Source organism: Channa argus, chromosome 9 (assembly GCF_033026475.1).
Source record: "Channa argus isolate prfri chromosome 9, Channa argus male v1.0, whole genome shotgun sequence".
In the NCBI taxonomy this organism is placed as follows: Eukaryota; Metazoa; Chordata; class Actinopteri; order Anabantiformes; family Channidae; genus Channa; species Channa argus.
This window is the reverse complement of record NC_090205.1, coordinates 24,018,863-24,040,830: the sequence shown is the minus strand read 5'-3', so window position 1 is coordinate 24,040,830 and position 21,968 is coordinate 24,018,863. Positions and strand designations below refer to the sequence as shown.

General features: G+C 39.6%; 1 protein-coding gene across 1 annotated transcript; it reads right to left on the bottom strand.

Moving 5' to 3' along the window:
* Positions 1-1,336: 1,336 nt before the first annotated feature.
* Positions 1,337-21,416, bottom strand: LOC137133532 (insulin-like growth factor-binding protein 2-B). The gene is made up of 4 exons (XM_067517234.1): positions 20,976-21,416; positions 9,356-9,501; positions 5,272-5,412; positions 1,337-2,178 (listed from the first exon to the last, which is right to left on the bottom strand). Exons 1-4 carry the CDS (start codon positions 21,400-21,402, stop codon positions 2,020-2,022), a joined length of 873 nt encoding a protein of 290 aa, XP_067373335.1. The 5' UTR covers positions 21,403-21,416; the 3' UTR covers positions 1,337-2,019.
* Between the last annotated feature and the right edge of the window lie 552 nt (positions 21,417-21,968).

Sequence of the window (21,968 nt, the reverse complement as noted above, 5' to 3'; positions counted from 1 at the left end):
TGAACAAAGCTGTAAAGCTGTAGCAGTAACAGTGTTCATATTTTGCTCAGCGTGATTAATTGCACCCTTGGACCACTCCTCAGCTAACTGGCACACTGGCACATGTATAGGGTTACAGGGCCAAAGCCAGTCAGAAACAATCTCATATGATACACTTCTGGGCAGAACTTCAAAGTAGCCTTTCTTTGCACCCAGGTCATGAATCATTTTGATCGCAAATCGATGGTGACTTTTGTTGGGGACTTTTGCGAGTGTTTGCAGTTTCAGCTTCAGATAAAATTTACGCAGGCTTTTTAACATAAAACTTTACATGTGTCTTAACTTTTGCATCGTTAAAAAGTAGCTTTCCTGCTGGGAGCAAGACCCATCAAAAGAGATTTTCTTAATACAATACACTATCCATATCCTCCTTTTACTGTAAAGAAATTCTTGCCAAATGTAATTGTCCCTTATGCACACTGTTATTCACATCATCAAAATATTTGCTGCTCAAAGTTTTATAGATAATTAAATATAAATACTAATTGGTTTCTACTGCTACATAAGTAGCAGTAGAAACCAATAGGTATTTTGGCAGAAAACATGACCAAGGGAGCAACAACTGTGCACTAAAAAGGACAAATAATCAATGCTTCAAGTTCAGTTGACAATAACTGTTTATGTAATTAGGAGTATTGGGGAGAAAAATCCACATATTATTCAGGGTGCATTGCAGTTATTGATATTGTAGTGCCATTAGGAACCAAATACGTGTAACAAAAATAGAAGTTTTGGACTGTGTTATAAACTGTACTATATCATTAGAATCCAGAATGCTTGAAAATAATTCAGGATCATCAAACCTGAAGGTTGAAACACTGGATGGTAAAAATACATTAACTCATAAGAGTGAGGCAATATTGTACTAAGCTACACCTCATCACAGTAGTCCATCACGCTGAACCAATATTTGTCTTGGGCATTCAGAATTTATATAAGCACCCCACACATCCCTTTGTTACAACTTCATGTCTGTTAGCTCTCTTTAGTCTATAATCTGTGTGTTTTCGTGCATTAGCGTATTCTGGTTGGTTTATTCCTAGACACCTTTTACCCCCATAGTATCACATTTGTCAATGTCAGCCCCCTCCCTGTTCTAATCCCTCATCATGTCAACACATCATTAGCAACCCTCGCAACACATAGGTGCACACACACACATACACACACACACACACACATTAGTGATAGGAACAATGCCACCCAGCAGTTACCCTGTTCCCTTTAGTGACACCCTATTTGGAGTTGAGAAGTGTTGATAGTGAATAAAAAAAAATACAAGAACAACAACAACAAGTTGGAGGGCGTTATATTTTACTTCTGTAGTTCAACTTAACGACCCATTTTCTGTGACATGTCAAAAAAATTGCAAATATAAAACAACCCCTTCATATTCAGTGTGATTTTACAGCAAACAATGCAGGAAGCAAACTTGATGCATGAAGATGACACAATAAGATGAGAGACATCAAATATCAAACACTCTATTTTAAAGGCTTGCTTGGTTTGCTTAAAGTAAGTTTGATCATTGGCAGTTCCGCTCCAACATTAGTATCAAATCTGGCGTTACTATTCCCTGACTGAGGCTGATAAGGGATCTAGTGTGAAAGCAAGCACCTTATGCCTTTAAGGCCTGCCATGCGTGGTTACTGCTCTTCTATTCAAGAATCATCATCAGTAAGTTTAACTTAAAGCTGCTGATGAATCTAATTAGTTTATGTAATGTAAAGCTGGTGCTCCTGGGGAGCTGGTGAAGAGAATTCAAAGGAAACTCTAGAAAAGTGGGAACAATGTTTTCCAATATTGTGTATATACACTGATAGATTACATCATGTTTTTTATTTTACCCTTTGCCTAATTTGCTTTACACTGTGGTGTCAGTTAAAACATATGCACATTTATAAATTAATGCTATTAGTGGAAACATCCTCCCAAATTCTGGATTTTGAAGACAACCCATCGAAGCCACGATGTATGCTGCTAGTGAGAGGTTATTGCAGTGGGCATCGCTCTGAGCTCCTCCTGAAACTGGTTACAATTGGGGTCCCCTCTGACTTTAGGAGTCTCTGGTATCTGGACCCCAGTTATGGGGTTAACGCACCAGCACTCACCACGCTGGCCATGGGTGGACATGTTGCACTGGAGAGAGGGAAGAAAAACACAAACCAGACAAGTTGGAAAACACTGGAATAAAAGAGGGAGGGATAAGGATGCACAGTGGGAAGCAGGGGTGCGTTAATGAAGCGTGGTGTATGGTGGCTCGGGATTTGCGTTTGTGTCTGTGTTTGTGTGAGTGTGTGTGTATGTGTGTTATCTTCTGGTGGCGATGGACCATTGGATGACAGTGAGGGCTATGGTTTGGGTGGGACAACACTCACCCAATCACAGCCCACTCTCAGGTTATGCCCCCAAATCCATCTACAACCACACATGCCGTCACACACACACAAACACACAGAGCATGCCAGCAGACCAGCCTCCCCGCAGAGCCCCCCCTTCTACTCAGAAATGAGGTCGTAATTGAAGTGGACACAGTTTACGCCACGCACGCGGGGCGGCCGAGTAGGGGACCGCGAAAAGAATGAAGAGTTGGGGGTGAAGAAAAGACTTTCCATTTTCCTCCTTCGATGAAAAAGAACAAAAAAAGTGACAGTTACAGTAATTACCGCGCGGAGGAGGGACAACTCCAAAAGGGAGCCGAGTGTTGAGGTGGTACAGTGTTCCTCCCTGGGAACCAAGGACTCTAGTCCAAAACAATGCCGTTGTTTGTGACCATTGATGAAAATTGGCTGAGTAGTAGCGAGCCCTGCTTCAGGAAACTGTGGCACCTGTTCAAATCTTCTTTTCTGCTCTACTATCCTTGTAAGAAAACACTGGATATGTAACCTTGTTTGTCCTCCTCTCTCTGATTTCTATGGGTGAGCAGATTTCCAATTCAAGCCCCAAGTCGGAAGCCCAGTTTGTTCCTCGGGCATAACAAAAGTCTTCCCATGAAGTACGCCAAACCGTTTTATTGCCTTGTAACCTTGAGCTCAGAAGCTTGTTGCCTCATTCATGATGACAACATCTCTCCACGCATTTGTGTTTGTAAGAGCAGACTGCTTAAATAGAGGTGGAAGAGGGTGTATGTGAGTTTTAAAACCAGAGGGGGAGGTAGTGTTTGAGTCAGGCTGAAGAGGGGGAACTCCACAAAACAATGTGTGGTTTACAGAGTGTGAGAAGTCAGACAGAGGTCAAGGAATGAAAAAGGTGAAAAGCAAAAAGGAGGAAAAGGAAGATGAAACTGAAAACCTAATTGCGTCACGTGTGCAGGCACGATAGCGATCACAACCGAAGCTTTTTCCTTCACTCGGTGGTCATGGTAATACTGACTTAAATCCACTACTAGCACGACTTGAAACCTGATGACCTCTGCAAACACTTGAGTTTCTTTGTGCTCGTGTTACTGTTCACCGTGATACAGCAAGCAGTTGGTGAATCTCGCAGAAAGCACAAAACTGCTGCTGCACTGCTCTCTACGGGCTAAAAGCGTTCACTCATGTCACGACTGCGGCCAAACCCGAACAAGTGATGTCACAGCAGGTGTTTTGTCTTTGACGGTGGATGGAAACCACCTGCTGTGACATCACTGAATTGCGGTGTGGCCAGTATTGTGACATTTGTGTGAAGAGCAGCTGTGCTTTGCTGTGTCACGCATTGTTCCTTTGATTTTTAAAACATGACAAATGAGTTTACAGAAAACGTTAGATGAATTATCCATCATGTGAAGTGAATAATGAAATATGAATACATGTGTGTCATTTTTCCCGTGGCACAAATTACAGTATCAGGGGCCAAATTGAGTCAAAGTGCAATGTCTCACTCTATTACTGAAACGGTGTATATAGTTTTTTAGATGTGTGTGATTTTATTTATTTTATTTTCCTAAACATATGCTTAAATAATGCATTTGTTTATGTGTGTATACATTAGGGAAGTACAGTGCATCCAGAAAGTATTCACAGCACTTTTACCATTGTTTTGTAGCCACTCCTTTGTTATCTTGGCTGTGTGCTTAGGGTCATTGTCCTGTTGTCCCAAAAGATGACAGTTGTCCCAGTCTGAGGTCCAGAGCATTCTGGAACAGGTTTTTCATCAAGAAAGTCTCTGTACATTGCCGCATTCATCTACCAGTTTTACTGCTGAAAAACATCCCCACAGCATGATGCTGCCACCACCATGCTTTACTGTAGGGATGGTATTGGCCAGGTGGTGAGTGGTGCCTGGTTTCCTCCAGACATGACACTTGGCCCTAAGGCAAAAGAGTTCAATCTTTCAATCGGACCGAAGAATTTTGTTTTTCATGGTCTGAGAGTCCTTCAGGCGGGCTGTCATGTCTCTTTTACTGAGGAGTGGTTTGCGTCTGGCCACTTTATCGTCCAAGCCTGATTGGTGGAGTGCTGCAGATATGGTTGTTCTCTCCACAGAGAAAGGCTGGGGCTCTTTCAGAGTGACCATCACATTCTTGGTCACCTTGGTTCTTGGTCATGGTCTGCACTTATATAGCACTTTTGAACCTATTGGCACTCAAAGCACTTTACACTGCTTCTTATTCACCCATTCACACTCACACCTATGGGGGAGCTGCTATGCAGCAATGCTCACTGGGAGCAACTAAGTTGGGGTTCAGTGTCTTGCTCAATGACACTTTGACATGACCGGAAGAGCCAGGGACTGAACCAACAACTGCGAGATTGGTGCATAACTGCTCTACCTCCCTGTGCAACAGTCGCCCCTTAGGTTTTTTTCTCATTTACTCAGTCAATCAACTGAATTTCCCACAGGTGGACTCAACATCTCAAGGACGATCAGTGGAAACAGGATGCACCAGCACTATAAGGCCATAAATACCTATGTACATGTAAATTAATTGTTTTTTATTTCAAATAAACTTCTTTCACGTTATCATCATGTGGTATTGTTTGTAGAATTTTGAGGAAAATAATTTCTGGATGTAAATTTGGCCATGGTATCGTGTTCATTTAATTTGAATAAAATTTTTTTGTTAAGAAACAAAAATAGCATCTTAGTAGACTTCCCAGCAAGCATTAGCAGTGTTTAGGAGTTTAAAATCTTTAGAGGCTTCTGATGGTCAGTGTTGAATTCGGTTTTAATTTTTGTAATAACAGTCTCAGATATTGCTTTGTGTACAAAACAGCCTATTGCAAGACCAGCACTGTGTCTGTGACTCACCTGCTTGAGATTGTACATTCCACTTCTGTCACAGTTTGGAAATTTGAGCCCGTACAGGTTCTCCAGTGGGCTTCTGTTATCTTCAGAGGTCATTCTGGAGATCTCCTCTAAAACCTTGTCCAGCTCCCGCTGACAGGAATTCTGACAGGACAAGGAAGGAGGCAATTATTCATACTCGCCCTAATAATGACATAAACTACTGAGCAACTAACAAAGAGGATTCACACATGTACTTAGATGTGACCAGAAATAAAGTAAGGAGAAGTTTGACTTTGTGCTGTGTCATGTGTTATGTGCTGTGTCCAAGAAAAAGAATGGCGAAATAAAATACTTCTGCACTGTACTGTAATACTGTGTGTCTTGTAAAAATGTCACAAACACACACATTTATAGCTAAGATTTTTATAGGGGGCAGTCAGGCAAGCAGAACGTTAAGCCAATATTATTGATGTGTGTCTGGTGCAGTGGAACGTGAGTGGCCAGACTGCTTAGCTCAGCAGGTGGCCATGGCCAAGCACACATACACACACATACACACACATAAACATACACTATATGGATGTGCACACACGTACATGCACATGCATACACACTGTAACACACACACACACAAAGGGTATCAGGATGCCTGTGGGATCAAAGGGGTGCAGTCTTATGATTAGTTGGCTGACGATGAGAGAGAAGGGCGGGAGGAGGTGCAGTCTGCCACAGACCTTATCAGACATCTGGACATATGGATGAAAAGTACTCGACCGCACTCTCTGGCTCTCTCTTTAACATTGTGTTACTGTCTTTGACTCCTTTTTTTGGTTAACTCTCACGAAAAAGACGCTCATAAATCTATGCCTTAGTACATGCACCCTCCAGTTTTACTCCAGACTTACTCCCTCCTACACTTTGAAGGATAGGTAATTTGTTTCCCAAGCCTTTTGCACCACACAGTATTAATGTATGTGTTTATTCTTTCCTTTCCTGGGAAGAAAGGTCACTGTGTGTCTATGACCAGTGCAGGTTTTACCTTCCCTCTCACCCAGCGTCAGGGATACGCTTCAGAAGGTTCAGCTACAGTTAAAAGGGGGCTTCCATAATCCTTTTCTGTTTCTGCATACTGTAACTGTGTGCAACCAGACCCCAGTTTGTCTGATTAAATGATGTGTGTCACTCACTCAGATGCTTTTATCCAAAGCAAACTATTTTGGTTGTTTTGTTATGTACAGTAACAGTCGATGTAGCCTGTAGCAGCTAACACCAAGAAGAGATGAGGACAGTCAGTGGACTGTTATCACACCACTCGAGGTACCATGATCAGTTATTATCGGCCCATAGCTATGGCTCAGTAAGTGACATTTTACCTTCCAAAGGTCTGAAATGAAGGTGGCATCTAGTGGCTGTAGTATGACAGAGGCAGGAGTGGCTGTTGGTTGCATAGTTTAAAAGCAGAAAGTTTGCTTGCAGAGGAGGTTGCAGTGAATGGGTTGGCGTGAAAGTAAAGGAAGCATTGGGGCACAGCAGTTTGTGTTTCAACCTGAATCATGCCCAAAACCCAACTGACCAACCTACCTAACCTACTAGGACATAGTACGTTGTTGCCCATAAGTTGAAATAATTTTGTTTTCGGACACATTCCTCATTTTTATAAAGGTTAATTGTGTTTTAATTTTCACTGTGATATGTTTGGAAGAGACTGATCAAAAGTTAAAGTTTTTAGAAGATATACACTATCTTTTACAAAATAAATCACCTTGTCACAATCATTTAATGAGAAGAGGTAAAAAGATTTTATTCCAACTTTATGGGCAACAATTTTGTTTACTGAACTATAATTATGAGCTGATAGGAACTAATAACAGCCCATTTATTGGTGTGATATCTTCTTGCCGAGGTGCACTTGAAGATACCTTCCTCTGGAGCCACAGAAGCGTTTAGAGCAGAATCAAACCAAACTTCATCATAAACAAGAGCAAGCACTTGTAAATTAAATTGTGTTAAGCTATTTAAACTTGTTGTTTGATTTGTCAATGGCAAACAGCTGCAAGTAAATCTTACTAATGCATCTAATTTGAAAATGGGGGCTGAATAATGTTGACTGCAGCTGTAGTTATGAAGTGTCTATGGAGAGTGAGAACGGCAGGTGTTTTCAGCTTTTGGACTTGCATGCATTTGTTCAGCTTAACAGCCTGTCAGAAGATCTAATTGATTGAACCACTGCCAATTCAACAGAATCAGCTAAAAATCCCCCAGTACACGTGTGTTTAGTAATGGTGCAGGAGAGACAGCAAAAACTAGGCTGTCGGATGGTAAATGAAGGGCCAACATCGGCTTGGTGTGTCGCCGACCTTCAACAACTCGTCTTTCTTATGCAGGAGCATTCTCTGTCACTAGCATTTGGAGTGTGAAATTACAGATTCATTTAAAATATCAATCAAAACTTTTAGTGTCCAGAAAGCACAATTACTGTAGACTTATACATTTATTTAATCCCCTTGGGGTATCAAGAATATTTAATGAAGCAAATGGAAAAGAAAACCATCGACAAACGGTAAAAAAAAGAAAAAGAAAACACTTTTAAATAATCAATTAAAATTAAATTGCATTTGATGGACAAATGGAAAGTAAGCTTTTATGTGTCTGCATTCTCAGGACATAAGGGCTGACACCAACCCCAGCTCTGATATATATGTATTTTGTGTACATTATCTGACCTCACGTGGGCCACTCACAACGAAGTGCATCCACGCTTGACCACCCCCCCCCCCCCCCCCCCCCACACCCCCACACCCCCACCTCCACCCAGCTGCTTATACTGCATTCTCTCTTTTGTTACTCCTGATCATCTCCACAATTGTTTTGTCTCCTCTCTCCTATGTTTTTTTTTCCTCAGGACAAAGTAAAAAATAAGCATAATTAAACATATATCCAAACCTATACATAAATTCACATGCAAAAAGTATTAAGTAAAAAAACAACAATGCAGTTTGATACACTAATCAGCAGTACAACAGTACACACACTCTGTAATCTCCAGTCACTGCTATTTGTGAGTCATCTCCACTATAACTGAACCATTTTCTTTAAAGTCGTACGTACATCAAAGTTCTTTCACTAATTAATTTTAAGGAAATACACTTTAAAATAAGTTTAACACATTTTTTTTTTTTTTTTGCAGCACTGCACACTAAAGGAACCTGTGTTAAGGGCTTGAAGATAATGATGTTTTAATGGCAGATATAGTTTCAGCCATTTCAGACATAATTTAGTCCATTTGAATATGGAAAACCATCCTTTTTTAGTCTAAAATCTATCAGTGTTTAACATGAGACCTGCATTTGGTGAGGAGAGTATATCTGTTCACTGATTAATACAGCTTGAACTTTTTATCAGGTACTCTGATTGTCCAAGACTGTGATCAGAAACCTGGCCCCCACTAGATATGCCAGTTTACAATAGAGTCCAAACTTATTTTTGATTTATGTCAGGGTTCAAATCGGAGAGGTGGGCTTGTGTAAGTGTGCATTTGTTAGTTTGTGAGTGAAAGAGTGCCCAGAGGAGGGCACTACTAAACCAGCCATTTTTGCTCACACAGCATTTTATTGTCCTTTTTGTCACTCCTTGCTTTTGATAAGCAGAATAAGCATTTGACCCACTTTGACGTGCTCTACAACTACAGTTAAATTTGAAATGCTGCTGTAATGGGTTACTGGGGCCAATAACATGTTACAGGCTCATTGTGACTCATGACACATGACGTCGGTATTTTTAGTTTTTTTTTTAGAACTATTCATTTTCTTGCTACTGTGTCTGTATCTCAAGCCAATAAGAGTGCAGCAGGAGTGGTTAAAAGAAGGAGGGAAAACAGTTTTGCTAATAGAGTGTATAATAAGAAACTACTGGTGTACAAAAACCTGCTAGTGTAACAATGCATAGGTTTAGAAGAAGGGCAAACCCCTGTTCTGCATTTCCGATCAAGTGGATCAATCTGCAATGATTTGCATTTCACAAGTAAATTGACTGTCTTGTTGGACTTAATTTTTAATCTTACACCTCTTTCTTTAAATAAATTGTGTGTACTATGTTTTGTGCTCACCTGAGGCACTTTTGGGGTTTGAGGCTCCTCTGCATGATATGTCTTCATCTTGAATTTGCGCTCAAATTGGATCTTGGCCGACTCCTGCCAAGGCCAAATCTCCAAGGCAGGTCTCCTGGTGAGTGGAATCTCAGTCCCATGCACCTCTGCAGCAAATAAACACAAAATTATGAGTTGATGTGGTGCATCTGTAAATAGGATCCTGAAAACAGACATGCTCATGGGTCCAAATAAACCTATTGTAACTTAATCGGACATTTGACATTTTTAATCCCAGTGTAACATTCATACTTGGTAGATTTTTACAAGTCCTTCTCCTGATGTAGTCCTTTGAGCATGAACGTTATCTGTGTCCTGCTTTTGGGTAATGACAGATGTTACACACACAGATGCATAAAACCACCTCACCATCTCTGCTGCACTCTAAAACAATGTCCTACTTACACATTATCTACCTATTCTTTAATCACAAACTGCTATTAAAAGCAAACACTGTTCTAATAATGGGTCATTTTACACATTGTTTTCCCCTGGAATTACAAGCTGAAGTCACTTCATGTCCTTAAGGCATCCTGTGTCCCTCATATACCTCATGTGACTAATAGTATGCTGGACGGTCAGGCGTTGCAATGGCTGTAATTATTATGGCGAGTGCAAACAAACTAGCTAAGATCTTTTCTGTGAAAAAGCAATTTGCTACATCCAGGCCATTTTGTCATAACACAGGGATTATGATGCACTTGGCATGGGTCTCGTCTGAGCGGTGGGGTCACTCGCAGTGTTTCCTGTTGCTTGTTATACAAGAGTATGTTCAGCATTTGGTGGAGATAGGGGGCACAGGACAAAAACAAGCTAACAAGATAATTCAGAACAGGCTTAGGCAAAGTAGGATGGTGAATGAATTCACGAGGGCTCATTTGGTACATTTGGCTGTTGGTAAAGCACAAATACACGGAGCGCTTCACAGTCAACCTATCACGGCATCACAGGCTATTGGGCTTGGTGTTACTCTGACACCAAAGCAATGACTGAATTTAAGAGCTGGGGAGAGTCTGTTGCTTGAAAAGTTTGCTGATAAGTAAAATAATGTGATTTGTTCTCAGTGTAATTTTTTTAATTGGGCTAGAAAAGTGTAAAAGGAGAGTTTTGCACTCATACCTTTTTAGAAATGTCTTTTAGTGGCATGATGTTTCTTGTCCAAACAAATGTCAAATAGTTATGTTGGTGTTTTCTACATTTGCTGTTCTTTGTCCCAAAATGCACAAGTCTCACAACTTCAGTTTTAAATGTATAACTCAAAAGAGATTTTAACCATGGGACTGTGTTTCATGTCTTTGTGTTAACATGTCAGATGTTTTTCATATTTGTTTCTTTAAAATGTTTGGAAATTCAATAAAATACATGATTCATTGCACACTATTAAAAGGCATATTTTCATATGTCCCGTTCTCATAAAACATCTCAGGACCAAGTAAAGGACATTTCTTGAAAGCTGCTAAAAACATCCACTGATTTGACTTTGGTGCTCAAAGGTCAAGTTCACTTTGACCTCATGTCTGTCCCACCCTCAGCTTGGAAAATATGAGAAACAACTGCAGGGAATTCGATAACATCAATCACAAATGTCCACTCGGACTGGGACTTGGATGAATTGATTAGAAAATGAGTCTGGACAGGCTCAGCTGTAAACTGCGCCTTGACTGCTTGGTGGAGGTTTACAAGTGCAATGTTGTAATTCTAATTTTGAAGTCATTTGCACATATTAAACAGGACATCAGCATGGGCTCTCTAATCAGGCTGCAGCTACACAACCCTGATCTGACACCTGTCAATCATACTGTAGCCAGCATTACAAATATTCAATTTGCATGTCATGTTAGAACTCATGAGGATATACATGCATTACTTTAGATTGTAAAGATGTGTCTTTACTCTAAGGACATTAGTTTGATTATATTGATGCTTGTTAACTGACTGATCAGGTGGTGCATCATGTTGATGTTGGTGTCTGTCTGTTAGAGTCTGTTTGGGTGGACTGCATTTTGGATCAGGTCTGATTTTTTTGGGGTCTATTTAAGTTTGATCTGGCTGACCCGCTTTCAATTTAGTTTCCTCTGTTTCGAAGATGAATGTAGGCTTTCCGAGGGTCAATTGCATATGACGTCCAAAATGTTACAATGCTTTTGAGACTGTGGCGCAGGAAGGTAGAGCGGTTGTCCACCAATCTCACAGTTGTTGGTTCAATCCCCGGCTCCTCCAGTCACATGTCAAAGTGTCCTTGAGCAAGACACTGAACCCCAACTTAGTTGCTCCCAGTGAGAATTGGCCAGCTGCATAGCAGCTCCCCCATCGGTGTATGAATGTGTGTGTGATTGAGTGTGAATGGGTAAATAGCAGACCATTACATAGTAAGAAAATAAGATGTTTTGAATTGACAGGTTTTATTTTTTTTATTTATAAATTGGCTTTATATCATCACAGGAAGGAAAAACAGGGAGGATGACTGTGGGAACCTCAAAAGCTAAAATTATGTAACACCATTGATTCAATGCCAGAAGTAGGCAAAGATTAGTCTACTGGTCAGGGTTAAAGCAAGGTTGGGGTCAGGTTAAGATTCAAAGGAGATGTCTCCTTGGGGTTAGAGATATGTTTAGACTCAGGTTAAGGAAAAGGGAAGGGCACATCAACTGTAGAAACAGACTTTTAGATAACACCACCTACCCCAGTTCTTGGAATCTAATGCCAGCTTTGTACTAAAGCATGAGGGTGTTAGGCTGCTAGCATTCTGTACTTACACTAAAAATGTGAACATGCTGATGTCTGACAAGTCATGTTTGCCATGTGTATGTTCCCCTCATTCTTGCATTAGTTTTCCTCCAGGTATTCCGCTTTCCTCCCACAGTCCACAAACATACATGTTAGGCTAATCCGTGACACTTAATAGTCTAGAGGTGTGAATGTGTGTGTGAATGGTTGTCTCTCTGTGTATAGAAGCCTCTTTCAGACATGCACTGGAATTTAGACATTATCCAGACTTTGTCTCGAGGGGGGATATGTATGACTGCAAACGCCCCAGTCTGTTCCCCCTGACATTATTCATTTTACCCAGCCAGCTCCCTACAGTGCAAAGTACAAATTATCTCCAACCCGAGCTCATTTGTGAATAGAGGAGGTAATACTCCAGAGTATTTAGCATGAGTGAGCGGGCGTGTTGATGACGTCTATTTTCTGCAAGTGCCACAAAACCAGGCAAATACAAATATCCGTAACCCGCGCTTATGTGGCCCTGAGATAGTCTGGAGCAGTCCAGGTTTACGTCCCTCTCGCCCAATGACAGCTGGGATAGACTCCAGCCCCCCGTGATCCAAACAGTTTGAGTGACAGAAAATATAGTTGTTTGTTATGCTCCACATGCTAGTTTAGCCTGTTAGCATGCTAAAATTTATCATAGTTATTATTATTACTATGCGGGGGGGGGCTATCTCACGTGTCATACAGCAAGAGTTCAAGAGTTCCCGTGACAAGTCACCAGTCTATCTCAGGGCCAACAAAGGGAGACACACAGACAACCATTCACGCTGACATTCACAACTACTGGCAATTTAGAGTAACATATAACCTAACATGCAGGTTTTTGGACTGTGGGAGGAAACAAGAGCAAATCTGGAGGAAAACCACACAAGCACAAGAAGCACATGCCAACTGCAAACACAAATGCTGCAGCCAGCGGGGGATTCAAACTGATTGAAATATGTTATTAACATATATAAAAACACTTAAACAGTGTAGTTTTCCTTTGCCTTCAGAAATGCTAAAGTGATTTGTTAGTACAATATATTACACTGACACACACAATATACACTATTTATTAAAAGGCAACGTTGAATAGAGCAGGAGTGCTGTATTATTGTGAAGCTAATTGAGCTTTAAACATTGATAAATTGTAAAGATTTTCTATAAACACTGTCTACTATAGACACTTACAAAAAAAAAAAAAAAAAAAAACTCAGGACAGCATGTTCCAGAGAGAAGAAAAATTCATCATAAGCCAAGAGCTGTCATCCTAATGCTGTGTTGTTGATTCTGACTTCAGTGCCATAGAAACTACCTGTCTCGAGCTGTTGGGAGTGTTGGCTTTTAGTGTTGCCTTTGAGCAATGCCTGCACAGTTCTCTCATAGCACAGAATGAGTAATGTCTTTCCTGAGTTACTTAGCATAAATGTACTTGCCCTGTTATTGTATACATCAGGGCTGTGTCTCAGAAACGTCCCTCCACTTCTGAGGCCAAGAAAGTGGCCTTACAGTACTTTAAACCATTGTCAGTGTGAATGGTTGCTCTCAAGCCTTTGACCACTTCAAACACGTTACTGCTGGCACGTGTACAAAAAGTAACTGAATAATGAAGAAGGTTTTGTCTAGCCAGAGATCCCCTCCAAACCTTTTACGGTTAGCTGGGTCTTTCAACTCTCCATGTCACTTTTTCTTCCATGGGCCTGTGTGTGTATCATACTAACCAGATGAAGTTGCCTTTGTAGTTTAGAGGGAAAACTGCTTTGCAGTTGCTGCTCCTACAGAGTAAAAAACAATATGTGTAGTCCAAAGTCAAGGTGATTTACTTGTACAGATATTAATTTATGTTTTATTTTTACACAATGAATGTTAATTTAGAATTGAGTAATTAAGTAATACAAAATAAAAATGTACACTTTTTGCTTGTTGCGATGGATGATAATGGCTCATTATTGGAATCCTATTAAGCAACGTGTCACTGTTCAACATGAACCTCTTAAGGATTATTTGCACCTTGGGGGGAGTTTTCTCAGAATTGCAAGCACCAGCATGCAGCTCCCACCCAAAGTGATCTCTTAAAGCTTCACCTTTTTCTTGAGGATGTGTGATGTTCACATACTATGTTCACACACCTCTACATAGTGTAATTAAAGACCTGTGAAGGGTGAGCGAAGGAGAAAGAGCAAGTCTCAGCTTACGATCACCTGCAGGGCAATAAGAGCAGTCTTAGACCACCAACAACAGGAGGGAGAGGAATAGATAAAGAGCTTATGCAGGGGAGTGGTATCCTGATAACTGGAGAAAGGAATGAGCAGTACAATAGTTTACATGGCTTAAAAGGGGAAAAAATACCAATTTACCATTATGTAATTACCTAAAAGTGAGACGGACCTGAGCAAAGGCCATACAGTAGCATGTGGTTGTAGCAGCCGTATCAAATGACCCATCTGTGAAGCTTGGGGGATTCTCAAACAACTGTGGCTATATGTGATCAGGCAAATGTTAAAAGTCTGACAGGGCGAACAATCCAGTTTCCTGCATTAAAATCAGACTTTTACCTGCAACTGTCCACCACCCAGACTGCCACACCATTTTTGCCAATTCATACTTTCTGGTACAGTATTTGACTTGTCAACTTCAAATAAAAAATAAAATTCAAATAAAAAACAACAAAATCAAAGTTGCACTTCTTGCTCTTGCTATTACCCAGAGTTGCCATTATGCTTTGTAGTTTGCATTGTGTGCAACATCCCCAGCTGAAGCATGAAGAAAAGTGCATGTGCATCCATAGTCTGAGCAGTGTTGGCATTGACTCCTTACCCAAGTAATGCAAAACCTAATTAGACATTTTTAATATTAATACAGTTACCACTTTACCTTATTAACAACTCAGTGGAGTGGGATAGTACAAAGCAATAAAAAAACCCTTGATCTGTAAAACAATGTCTTTGAAGGAGCTAAAACAGGTTGAAGGTGGACGATATGACATCGGTATCAACAATGAACTTTCAGTAGCTAAATTCAGACCATGTGGGTTCATTTGAAGTATGAAAATTATTATTAGGGTTTAATAATGTTACTTAATACTAGACAAAAATGAGCGGCAGTGGCTCAGTTGGTAGAGGGTCCGCCTAACGAGGTCGGAGGTTTACATCCCGCTCTTTCCAACCGCTCTGTCCCCACTAGTTTATGGGAGAATAATGCAAAAAGTAAAAGGTCGTGAATTACTGCCATACTATTACTTTAAATGAACGATAATAAGTTCTATGTGATTGTCAAGAGGTTTAGGGTAAGGTGTGAATTGCTCTTTAACATCTACCTCACTACACAACGTGTACACTACTTCCTGCATCAGTACTCAAAATACAAGTAAGCATGGTATTCTGGACTACTTGATGCCTCAGGAGCACACGTTTCTGTTAACAGAGACAATGTTCATTTGCACAATGTAATCCACCCCAGGTTAAAGCAAAAACTAATATGCAAAGACAAGGAAATACTCTGAACGACATTTTTAATCTGTCAACAGAAAGGTTGCACACTATAAACAATGATAATGTCTCTGTACAAAGAAGCTCAAACATCTTACTCTCTTGCTGTTGTTGGTATCAGGAAATATTCAGCAAACTTCTTGTTTTACACAAAATATGTTGTTACCAGAAGACTTTAAACTTTGATTACGTTTAGGCTTTATGCTTTTCAGTGTTAGCAGGCTTTTACCTAAAGTAGATATGATAAAAGCTCTGGGTTCTTACTGCTGACGCGATATAATGATCCTATAAGAAACATGGTTAAAAAAAGTCAACATCAGATGATGTGATTGCTATTGATGGCTACGTATTTATAAATCTCACCAAATAAGCAAAAGAGGTGGGGTTGCAATTTATGCTAAATCCAGATTTTTTAGCTCTGTGCCGCTATCTGTCTCCAACGCTAGACAATTTGAGCTGCTCGCCATTAAAGTCAATTTGAGTAAAAATCTTGACTTGACTGTAGTGGGATGTTACAGACTCCCATCAGCTGATAAGAAAAAACATTATCCTCACTGTCTGAGGTCCTACAAAGTCTCTGGGATACTGAGATTCTCCTCATGGGTAATGTTAATTGGGACTGGCCCTCCTCTGCATCTGATGGCATTAAGGAATTATGTAATTCTTTAAACCAAATTATAAATGCTCCTACCAGACCCAAACCTTAACATCCAAATAAAGCCACCTTACTAGATCTAATACTTACAAACATACCCCATAAATACATATCGACTGCAGTATTCTGCAATGATGTAAGTGGTCATTGTGCAATTTCCACAGTAAGAGATTTTCACACTATTTAAAACTAAACCTTGCTATGGTTTTAAAAGATACTTTAAACATTTTGAGAAAGAAGAATTCCTTCATGATCTGTACAAATGTGATATGAGTAGAGTCAGTGTAATAAATGGTGTGAAGTTCACTTGGGGTCATTTTTACAAGTCATTTAAAGCAATTTTTGACAAATATGTCCCTATAAAAATTCTTTGAACATCAGCAAAAGGCTATCCCTGATTAACAGACGAACTGGCCAATTTAATCAGGGAAAGAAATACAATTTGGGCCAAAGCTCACTCTACTAATGGACAACTTTTAGGGCCTTAAGAACCAAATGCACAATCCAGAATAGGAAAACAAAATCAGAATACTATTTAAATTCTATTTCAGAAAACCACAACAACCCAATAAAGTTTTGGAAACAAATAAAATTTTTATTCAATGCTAAAATTAAATCACAGTTACCAGAAAAATATGGTCAACTCAAATGAAATTCAACCCCAAGTAGGCATTGCAAAATATTTCAGTGAGCATTTTATTTCAGCAGGAGGTGTTCACAGTAATTCACGATCAAATCCAACTGCTGAGACACAAAATTGCTTCTTTTTTCAAACTATTTCCATTTAAGGAAATAAGGAAAGTGCTCCTAATGCTCTTAATCCAAAAAAACCACCTGGAGCAGATAACTTAAATTAGATAACTTATCTTTTAAATCTGGCAGTTAATAACTGCAACTGTGTCTATGCTTAATGACATCTATAATGCATTAGAGCAGAAGAAACATTGTGCTGCTCTTTTTGTTGATATAACAAAGATTGATTTACTGCTCAACAGATTCATATTAGCATGTCAAATCTGACCATTCAGTGGTTCAGAAATTATCTTACAGCTAGAACTTAATGTGTTGCTGCGGATGGACATCGATCAGATTTTATGACTCTCTAATGGGGTCCCTCAATGTTCTGTTTTTTCCTGAATTGTGTAAAAACCCAACTTTATGCAGATGATACAGTCATTTACTCAAATGCCCCCTCTTTGTCTCAGGCTGTCAATGAGCATCTATCTGCTTTTGAACAGCTCCAGTCATGAATAACTCAATTAAAGTTGGTCCTTAATGCTAAAAATTTAAAAGTTTGGACTTTTACCAGAGCTCGCTCAACTGTCATCAATCATCCAGGAATACAAAGTAAAGGACGTGGTACTATTTGAAAAGTATCATCATACAAGTATTTGGGTTTCTGGATAGATGACAAACTACTTTTGTTTCTGTAGTAAAATCCCAACAAAGCCCTCAAAAAACACATGTTCCGTAAATGATAAAGTCCCCAGAATTCACATGGAACTTGGCAAAGCAGCCTTCTCCTGTGCTGCTCCATGGTCCTTGAACCATATTCAGAGTTCTCTACAACTTCCTGGACTCATTTCCTTGGATGAATTTAAGACTCTTTTAAAACATAAAATTACAGAAACAGGTACCTGCTATTCTTAAATGCAAGTGTACTGTACCAAATGTTCGTGTTGTTGTTATTAATGCAGGTCTTGACTTTGACTTGTTTTTAACAGGGCAAAAAAATATCTTATAAACTTACAGCTTCAAAGAGGAGATCCGAGCTGATTTTTGACATTTGTATCTATCAACTGCCACCTAATACAGTAAGTGGTGGCCACTGTCACCACTTACTGTAAATGGGGGATAAAAATTTTATTTACAAATATTTACTCGTATAGTGTTAATTAGACATGACGTGACCCAATTAAGTTGAGTCTATTCACCGATTTTTTTCAGCCTTTCCCTCACAAGTATTTGTGTATTAAAATGTGCAGGTTTTGGGTTTTGGGTTGCAGCTTTCCAGGTATATTGGATGGATTTATTTATTGAACAACAAGTAGCTGTTGCTCAACAGACCTTCCTTTCATAATAACAGTGCATGTTGAAATGTTAACTCCTAATGAATAAATTGCTGTATAATGATGCAGCCATGTCACTGACAGATGCTTCACACCTGCCTTACTTCAAGCAGGAGAGTTCATAGCAGGATTCATTTGTCATTTTAGAGACTGGAGCTCACACTCATCACCAAAAATAGTTTCAATGAAAATTTGAACGAATAGTTACATTCCTTTCAGATTAGAAGTATTCTGTTGTGGATATAAAACATTGTACACTGCAACAAAGTGCAGAGGATAAAGTGGATCAGGGGCAGGAATGATAAAGGCCATTTTAATGACATCAGCACTGTGAAAGTAAAAAATTCCAGAATATTGTAAGGAGATAGAAAGTGTGCCCCTGCCAAACAAAGTTGGAATGGCTAATTTGAACTTTGGACTGTTTGCTCAGGCAGTCATGCTGTTTACTTCAGCTTAGTGAGAATATGGCCATTTGAACTCCAAATCACACCAGATAACTGCAACAAAAATGCAGAACGTGGCTGTTCTCATTCAACTGAACAGTGGTATTTCGAAGTGACAATCTAAAGTCAACCAACTGTAGGAAACAGCCTCATAAATCTGCATTGTAATGGGTACAAAGGATACGGATATTGTCATCTGATAGCCAGTATTCACTCACGCTTGAAAAGCTAAGCGTGACACAGTGAACTGAGGGCAACCCAGTCTCAACTGAAGCAGAGTGCAGAGTGAAGTGAAGCGAATTGAAATGTTTGTTTTTACTATTCTCACTCCTAAAACCTTTATGTCTGTGAAATTCTTTCAAATAAATCTTTAAGTAATTTCTACAAGAAAATAACTGTTTTTTTCAGTACAAGACCTTCCAGAGGACATTGCTCCCACAGGTGACCTTAGAAACACAAAAGAGCTGTCAATCTGTAAGAATGGAGATCTACAACTTTCCCAACATCATAACATCATTTAGCAAAGGAATGTCTGTGATGTAAATTTATAACATGCCAAAGTTCCATTGACATTAAATAGCTTTGGAACATTTGGGTTTTCTTTTAATTGACTTTCTCAAATAGCAGAAACAATATGCTTCATCAAAATGAGACACTTCTAGTAGGAGAGCATCAAGGATATGTGGGTTACAGACGTGTTATGGGTTCATCGCAGGGATACTGCTTGTGTGCGCTCACAGATGTGGGCCTGCCACTGCCTGCCAAACACAATAGATATGTCAACATTCATTTTCTAGAATCAATAGCAACTTTTGTCCCCAATAACTATAATGTGGGAGAGCAAAGCTTGACAGTTCTATGTCCCCGCAACAATGTTGGGTTTTTTCTCTTGTGATGTTATTGGGACTACATGTGTTTGATGTAGATGTGGACATAAAAAAGTGCTGCATTGAAAATACAGTTAGGACTCAGTGTGCAGCTTTTTGTGAAGGTTCTGTGTTTTAAGGGAAAAGGTTAACAAACTGCTCAGGTGTGATTACAGGTCAATTAATTCTGGGAGAGTTTAAATTACTTGGCAGATATCTAATCTCCCAATCTACAGAACAAGTCCTTATAACTACAGTACTATAAAAAATCAGCCGCCTTGTGGTTTTCATAGTTGTGGTGTACAGGCGTCAGAATGGACTCTGATACCAGTCTTCATCTACACAGCTCTACACACAACAAACTATGTAATGTGCTGTTCCACTGTTCTGACAGCTGTAGATCGTGGTCAGCATTACTTTTTTCTCCTGTCCACCAAAACATTAAAACCAGCAGGTAAAATGTCACAATTAAGCTCTGGCTTCATGTTGAAATAAAGCAAGAAATGGCTTCCTGTTTCAAATATTATGGGGAAATCAACAAAGTGTTAATATAACAACCCTACTAAAAATAATATTCCCATGCAACTGTAAACTTGAATACAGTTTTGGATGGAAATAATGCACTGGATGATTATGTTTCAATGCAACATATGTTTTGTATGAATGAAATGCATGTCACACAGCAGAGCCAAGTTTGAGTTGCGTGTGTGGTTAAACTTAGGCAAGAAAACCATTTTGGTTAACTTCATTTGTTTTATTAAGGCAGACCACAACCTGTCTATGCAACCAAAATCTATGGGAGTCTAAACACAACCATAAAAAAAGTTTAATAATGGTGTATTCTTGCTATTTAGTTCAATTGCCAACATGTCCTCACTATGTTAATTCAAAACAATCTTATGTAGACCTGTAAACCTATGACCACTATGACCTTGACCTATGACCTTATTCTTGGAACCTTATAAGTAGTCATTAGCAGTAGTAGGGGGGGAGCCTGACTGATTAAATGTCTTCATACATGCAACAATATGAAGACTACTATGTCTGTATCCGTATGTGCTAAATGCAGCACCTCGTTGCTAATATAGGTGATGGGCAGGTATCCTGCAGCAGGTGAATAGGAAAACAACTGCCTTTAGCTACTGGCAGAATTGTTATATGGGAGCAGGCTCAAGGTAAATGCAGAATTATGCGTTTATTGTCCATTTTGAGCAAGACTTTACACCAATAAATGTACACTACATAATATGATCCATTTTTAACATAAAATTTACTGAGTGCATCTTTAATGTTTTAAAGAACTTACCATTTGTTTCCTGCTGTTCCGGACTTGACACGACAACCAAGTCCACTTTTTGTCCGCATCGACCCAAACCCTGTATGAGCTGTTGCAAAGGTAATTCAGCATTTGTGCCGGGGTAGCACCTCAGGCCACTGGAGCACCTTGGTGTGTAGACCCCACAAAGCTCCCCTTCCAGCCTGGCACACACTGGACAGCAACCACAACCTGGTTCTCTAACTATTTCTGCACATATTGATGTCACCTTGGGGCACACAGCTAAACGCTCTGCAGTGCAACTTGGACATCGGAAAGCTAAATCACCAAGTAAAAGTCCAGGCAAGGCAAAGTAGGCGAATAGCAAACCGTAGGTAAAATATGTATCCATTCTAATGTATGTTAGGTTTAATAGGGACAACTGAAGTTGAAAATCCGCTTTGAAAGATAACAGCATGACCCTCAAGCAACTGTGTATGGGCAAACATCGTGATGCCACTGACAGGGTCCTATCTGCTCTCATGTTACTGGCTGAATGCACATGAAAAACAAGAGAGCCCATTACTCACCATCACTGTATACAACTAGTGTGATGGATGCACTTTGGTTTATTTGTAAAGCGTAAAATCTAATAGGTGAAAAGTGATTCCTAAAAGCCCCCACAAAAATGGCAGCTTTCGAGTTTGATCTGTCATTCTTGGTTCAGTTTTTTTTTTATGTTGTTGTTGTTCTTTGGAATGCCAAGCTGGCTCAGGGCCAACTCAAAGCAAAGCACAGAAAACAAAGATTTACCTGGGGAACATGAAAGTTGGGGCCCAGTGTCCCACCTAGTTCGATACAGAGTTTGCATCTAAGAAATGAACAAATAACTCATTACAGTTTGCAATGAAATTCGGTTTCATATTATGTCTTGTGCTTTTTAGGACAACAATAATAATAATATAACTAAGTCAATTTCACTTGGGACATATATTGTAGGACTTTTTGACAGAAAATGTGCTTCTCATTCTCCCATTCACAGAC